The sequence below is a fragment of the Physella acuta genome, unplaced genomic scaffold (assembly GCF_028476545.2).
Source record: "Physella acuta isolate Inbredline_101_S28 unplaced genomic scaffold, ASM2847654v3 ptg000363l, whole genome shotgun sequence".
In the NCBI taxonomy this organism is placed as follows: domain Eukaryota; kingdom Metazoa; phylum Mollusca; class Gastropoda; family Physidae; genus Physella; species Physella acuta.
Window position 1 is genome coordinate 777,652 of NW_026731882.1, and position 6,929 is coordinate 784,580.

Genomic DNA, 6,929 nt, shown 5'->3' on the forward strand with positions numbered 1-6,929 from the left:
CTTCAAAAACTGGTGGACTCTGGGATGTATTATTGACTTAAATCCGGGAAACGAACTCTTGACTTCTGTTTCAGCATTCATACGCCCTACCATCTGACCACCCGTCCAACGCACCTTGTTTTGATTTCATTAAAAACATTTTAAAAAGTACAAGAATGAAATTCAAGACATAATTGATCCCTGTATGTCATTCTAATTTAAAGTAAAGAATCCTGTTTAAACCTAGAGATCAATAGGGCAGATGAAGTAGAGTCGATATGTTTCTTGACCTCGGTAGACGATGGGTAGGTGTGGTCAGTCTTTGGGGTCATAAACTTGTTTTTTAAACTTATACATACATCCAGCACAAGGTACAATATAGTGCTAATAGAACATGATAAAAACAACAACCGGGAAATTAAGACGCTAATAAATTTAAGACGTGAACATTAAAAAGTTTTAAGATATTTATTCATCCAAGAGTTAGTATCTTGATCACGTTGGTGTGGTCACGTCAACGTGAATGGATCAGCCTCTAGGAAGGCGTTAAATGATCGACTACTGTATTTGCCACGGACTTGGCAGTTTTGACAATTTCATTTTTAACATTGTTATATCCAGTCTTTAAAATGTTTTTTACATTACCCCAAAGACCTGGTGCCTTTGTTGTAGAGCTGGGGCTTGTCGCGTCTCCTCTTACTTCTGTTGGGTTCGCAACTTCTTCGTGTTCGACAGCTGGCTCCGGGTCCTCCCTCCTTGCGATTGCTTCATCGTTGACGTCGTTCCTTGTTTCATACGTCACTTTGTCCATCCCCGCCCGAGCACTCCCATCGTCCCTTAATACCAAACCAGCGGCGTCATCTTCTACAGGAGGCATTGACTCAACAAGTACCAAACAGACTACAACCAGGCAGACGACACTAAGTTGAAATCCCATGACGTCTGCTTATAAAGAGAATTTTTTAAAATTATGTATTACATCAATTTAGGTTACTTGGTATATATTTTATAAATGTGAACGCTTTTAATTCGTAAAGAGAATTTAAAAACAAATTATTTATTACATCAATTTAGGTTACTTGGTATATATTTTATAAATGTGAACGCATTTAATTCGTAAAGATCTTTTTTTTAAAATTATGTATTACATCATTTTAGGTTACTTTGTATATATTTTATAAATGTGAACGCATTTAATTCGTAAAGAGATTTTTTTAAAATTATGTATCACATCAATTTAGGTTACTTGGTATATATTTTATAAATGTGAACGCTTTTAATTCGTAAAGAGAATTTAAAAACAAATTATTTATTACATCAATTTAGGTTACTTGGTATATATTTTATAAATGTGAACGCATTTAATTCGTAAAGATCTTTTTTTTTAAATTATGTATTACATCATTTTAGGTTATTTTGTATATATTTTATAAATGTGAACGCATTTAATTCGTAAAGAGATTTTTTTTAAATTATGTATCACATCAATTTAGGTTACTTGGTATATATTTTATAAATGTGAACGCTTTTAATTCGTAAAGAGAATTTAAAAACAAATTATTTATTACATCAATTTAGGTTACTTGGTATATATTTTATAAATGTGAACGCATTTAATTCCTAAAGATCTTTTTTTTTTAAATTATGTATTACATCATTTTAGGTTATTTTGTATATATTTTATAAATGTGAACGCATTTAATTCGTAAAGAGATTTTTTAAAAATTATGTATCACATCAATTTAGGTTACTTGGTATATATTTTATAAATGTGAACGCATTTAATTCGTAAAGATCTTTTTTTAAAATTATGTATTACATCATTTTAGGTTACTTTGTATATATTTTATAAATGTGAACGCATTTAATTCGTAAAGAGATTTTTTTAAAATTATGTATCACATCAATTTAGGTTACTTGGTATATATTTTATAAATGTGAACGCTTTTAATTCGTAAAGAGAATTTAAAAACAAATTATTTATTACATCAATTTAGGTTACTTGGTATATATTTTATAAATGTGAACGCATTTAATTCGTAAAGATCTTTTTTTTTAAATTATGTATTACATCATTTTAGGTTATTTTGTATATATTTTATAAATGTGAACGCATTTAATTCGTAAAGAGATTTTTTAAAAATTATGTATCACATCAATTTAGGTTACTTGGTATATATTTTATAAATGTGAACGCTTTTAATTCGTAAAGAGAATTTAAAAACAAATTATTTATTACATCAATTTAGGTTACTTGGTATATATTTTATAAATGTGAACGCATTTAATTCGTAAAGATCTTTTTTTAAAATTATGTATTACATCATTTTAGGTTACTTTGTATTTATTTTATAAATGTGAACGCATTTAATTCAAAATTTAAAAATGTAATGAAAATATCGATAAAAAAATTGGAGGAGAAAACAAAATTTTGGTACGCTGTACAATATGAAATCGTGTGTATTCAGCGTGCTGTCTGTACATATAAGCGACTTAATATGGGACTGTTAACAATATTAGCAAACACAATTTGTGTGGCATCCACAATATGTTACGATGGGCTACAATAATCTTTCACTAAATGGAATAAGGCTTGTTCTCCGGTGTCACGGTAGAGTGCACTTTGGCACCCCGGGATCCCATGTAAGCATTATTGTGCCTATATTTGTTTTAAAGCGCACTCTACAATAGGGACACGGTGGCACACGACATTCAATGATTAAGCTTTACCAGGGCGGTACCCGTGGCCCCTGAGGTAGAGTAACTTGTGGTTCCCCAGAATGCCCCGCGACGCCCTTGACACCAGGTTGGTTGCCGAGATGTTCTACTTTATTAATACGGAGCGGGGAGCTTTCATACAAGAAATACCGCGCCTGTTTACATTTAAAATAACTCGGTTTTAGAAAACAAGATCACGCGTCTAAACACAACGTTTGGTACCCTAGTAATGCAATTCTCTGAACATATTACGTAAGCCTTTTTTCTGAGACCGCTGCAACGCGCATGACACTAACGCTACTATCTAATTAATTAAAGCGGAAGTGAGCCCCATAAACGTTATATTTTTATTTAAGAGTCAGGGTTGAGATTGCACTATAGAAATGGTAGGTATTCGATATAAATTTATCGAATTCTGAAAGTGTTTAAGACATCGGAAAAGTAGTAAAGTTTCCCTTTCGGTTACTGCAAATCTCAGAGTCTCCTTATGCAATCTAAAACTTTTTTAAAGTATAGATTTTTATATTATATTTAGTAAAATTTTGTGTACCTCACTAAAAAGGTATAATTTTTCTTCCCCCAGTGAATAGAGTAAGTTAGGCCGCTTACTTCTTTCGTTCACCAGAAATCGCGTTGAGAAACCTATGTGTACGATCTCTCACGAATATGTGAAATTTCGTCCACGTCACTGCAACACACTCTAATTTTCGTGTTCATACACACACATACACACAGACAGCCAGACAAAGATGCTTTTTTGGGTGTTTTTTCCCCGACTTAGTATGGTGTAAAACGTTACCTAACTCACGATTGAAATATTACAACACCCCCCCCCCTCCCCCGTACTCTTTTTACGATCAAGTAAAAAAAAAGTTACTAAGAATTGTAAGCAATTTGTAAGCATATCAAAAAATAACTTTAAACAGTTCTCGCATTTAAACGAAACGAAAACAACATTTACATTTCTGATTATACTTTGGTCTAACTACTTACAAATAGCTTGAAACATACATACCTAATCCTAGGTTACTTGTTGGCGTTTTAGAAAGCTGCAACCTTGCTGCGTTTTGGTGTTGTTTAAAAATAAACAACAGTTGCATCCCTTTTTATTCAAATGAATCAATCACGCAAATAAACGAGATATTAGAATTGGCGAACTAGGTTTGATCAGGTATAGGGCGTCGCCGACTAGGAAGGTATCCTATAGGTTTGGGCGATGGGAGAATCCTAATTTGGTGATGTTGTGTTCTGCATAAAGCTAACACTTCAGCGTTTCTTCATTCTGGTGTCTGTTTTACCACTGGTCTTATTTTATTCTCTATGGTTGTAATGCTGAAGGGGGGTAAACTTCAACGAAATAAATTCTCACGTGTCAATAAGTTATGTGCTTTTCTTTTAAATTTTCTTCCAAATGCATTTTCCGCAAATTATCATCTGCAATGCAGCAGGATTTTTAATTTTTATTTTGGAGTTTTCTGTCCTAGATAGGTTGGTGTCCCCAGCTGACTAGCTTCATATTAGCACAAAGGTTAAAGCAACATTTAATGCTTCAGCAATGGCAAAAAGGGGCACAACTTTATTTCTATGAGTTTAATTCAAGTTTAAAGTAAAATACAGTTAAATCAATACATATAGAAGGGGTCGGCGAGGTCGAGTCGGTAAAGCTCATGGTTGCTAAACCGAAAAGTCTCGAGTGCAAACCATCGGGCAGATGAGGCTCGTTAGCTGTGGACAGCCACTCTTCTGGGAGAGACAACTCCAAAATTAAACAACTGCTGCCTTGTAGTTTGTTCTTGGTTGGACAAAGGCTATGGAAGCAAATCCAAAAAGAAAAGCAGGTTGAAATCTGAGTCAATGGCCTCAATGGCGCATAACCAGTTGACACGTAACGCTTAATTGTGTTGGAGGCGTGGTCGAGTCGGCAAAAAGCTCATGGTTGATAAATTCGAACAAAGTCTCGAGTTCAAACCCACTGGTCGATAAATCTCGATCCCCTTCAGCACTAATAATTAAGAACGAAGAAGAAGAAGAAGAATACATATAGAAATTAAAAACATACGTATAAATTGAGGGGTTGTCTATTAACTCCATGTTTATGTTTATTTATTTGTAAACGTTTGGCTTTGTATAAATTGAAATTTAAAATTCATAATTTTTTGAAGGTTCAAAGACTAAACAGAAAGTATGTCCACATTTAGTTTATGAATCCATCGGGAGTTGCTGAATTATTGTATAATTAGTACACGATTGAATGATGTCTTGACCTTGTTGTTTGTAAGATTTTTACTACTGTCAATATGAAAAATAAAAACATAAAAAAAAAAAATAAACATCGCAATAATTTTAAAATAATGTATTTTACACTATCTGATGATCGAAAATGAAACAACATTCATCCTACCATTAGCTTAAGAGCCTAAATACAAGATCAACACGAGATCAATATAAGATCAACACGAGATCAACACAAGATCAACACGAGATTAACACGAGATCAACACGAGATCAACACGAGATCAATATAAGATCAACAAGAGATCAACACGAGATCAACACAAGATCAACACGAGATCAAAACGAGATCAACACGAGATCAACACGAGATCAAAGCGAGATCAACACGAGATCAACACGAGATCAACACGAGATCAACGCCAGATCAACACGAGATCAACACGAGATCAGCATGAGATCAACACGAGATCAACACGAGATCAACACGAGATCAAAGCGAGATCAACGCCAGATCAACACGAGATCAACACGAGATCAGCATGAGATCAACACGAGATCAACACGAGATCAACACGAGATCAAAGCGAGATCAACACGAGATCAAAACGGAAATAAGAGATCAACACGAGATCAACACGAGATCAACACGAGATCAAAACGGAAATAAGAGATCAACACGAGATCAACACGAGATCAACACGAAATCAACACGAGATCAACACGAGATCAACACGAGATCAACACGAGATCAACACGAAATCAACACGAGATCAACACGAGATCAACACGAGATCAACACGAGATCAACACGAGATAAACGCGAGATCAACACGGGATCAACACGAGATCAACATGAGATCAACGCGAGATCAACACGGGATCAACACGAGATCAACATGAGATCAACACGAGATCAACACGAGATCAACACGAGATCAACACGAGATCAACACGAGATCAACGCGAGATCAAAACGGAAATAAGAGATCAACACGAGATCAACACGAGATCAACACGAGATCAACACGAGATCAACACGAGATCAAAGCGAGATCAACACGAGATCAACACGAGATCAACACGAGATCAACACGAGATCAACACGAGATCAACGCGAGATCAAAACGGAAATAAGAGATCAACACGAGATCAACACGAGATCTACACGAGTTCAATACGAGATCAACACGAGATCAACACGAGATCAACATGAGATCAACACGGAAATAAGAGATCAACACGAGATCAACACGAGATCAACATGAGATCAACACGAGATCAACACGAGATCAACACGAGATCAACACGAGATCAACACGAGATCAACATTAGATCAACACGAGATCAACACGAGATCAACACGAGATCAACACCAGATCAACACGAGATCAACACGGGATCAACACGGGATCAACACGAGATCAACACGGGATCAACACGAGATCAACACGAGATCAACACGAGATCAACACGAGATCAACACGAGATCAACACGAGATCAACACGAGATCAACACGAGATCAACACGAGATCAACACGAGATCAACATGAGATCAACACGAGATCAACACGAGATCAACACGAGATCAACACGAGATCAACACGAGATCAACACGAGATCAACACGATATCAACACGAGATCAACACGAGATCAACACGAGATCAACACGAGATCAACACGAGATCAACACGAGATCAACACGAGATCAACACGAGATCAACACGAGATCAACACGAGATCAACACGAGATCAACGCGAGATCAAAACGGAAATAAGAGATCAACACGAGATCAACACGAGATCAACACGAGATCAACACGAGATCAACACGAGATCAACACGAGATCAACGCGAGATCAAAACCGAAATAAGAGATCAACACGAGATCAACACGAGATCAACACGAGATCAACACGAGATCAACGCGAGATCAAAACGGAAATAAGAGATCAACACGAGATCAACACGAGATCTACACGAGTTCAATACGAGATC

The 6,929-nt window shown here is 35.7% G+C and overlaps 1 protein-coding gene across 2 annotated transcripts; it reads right to left on the reverse strand.

Moving 5' to 3' along the window:
* Positions 1 to 446: 446 nt before the first annotated feature.
* LOC131941505 (uncharacterized) lies at positions 447 to 3,811 on the reverse strand. 2 transcript variants are annotated; one of them, XM_059300777.1, is made up of 2 exons: positions 3,713 to 3,811; positions 447 to 921 (listed from the first exon to the last, which is right to left on the reverse strand). In XM_059300777.1, the coding sequence occupies exons 1-2, from the start codon at positions 3,795 to 3,797 to the stop codon at positions 515 to 517; spliced, it is 492 nt and encodes a 163-aa protein (XP_059156760.1). In that variant the 5' UTR covers positions 3,798 to 3,811; the 3' UTR covers positions 447 to 514. The 2 variants fall into 2 exon arrangements, with proteins under 2 accessions (XP_059156760.1, XP_059156759.1); XM_059300776.1 differs by having other exon boundaries at positions 447 to 924.
* Positions 3,812 to 6,929: the final 3,118 nt, after the last annotated feature.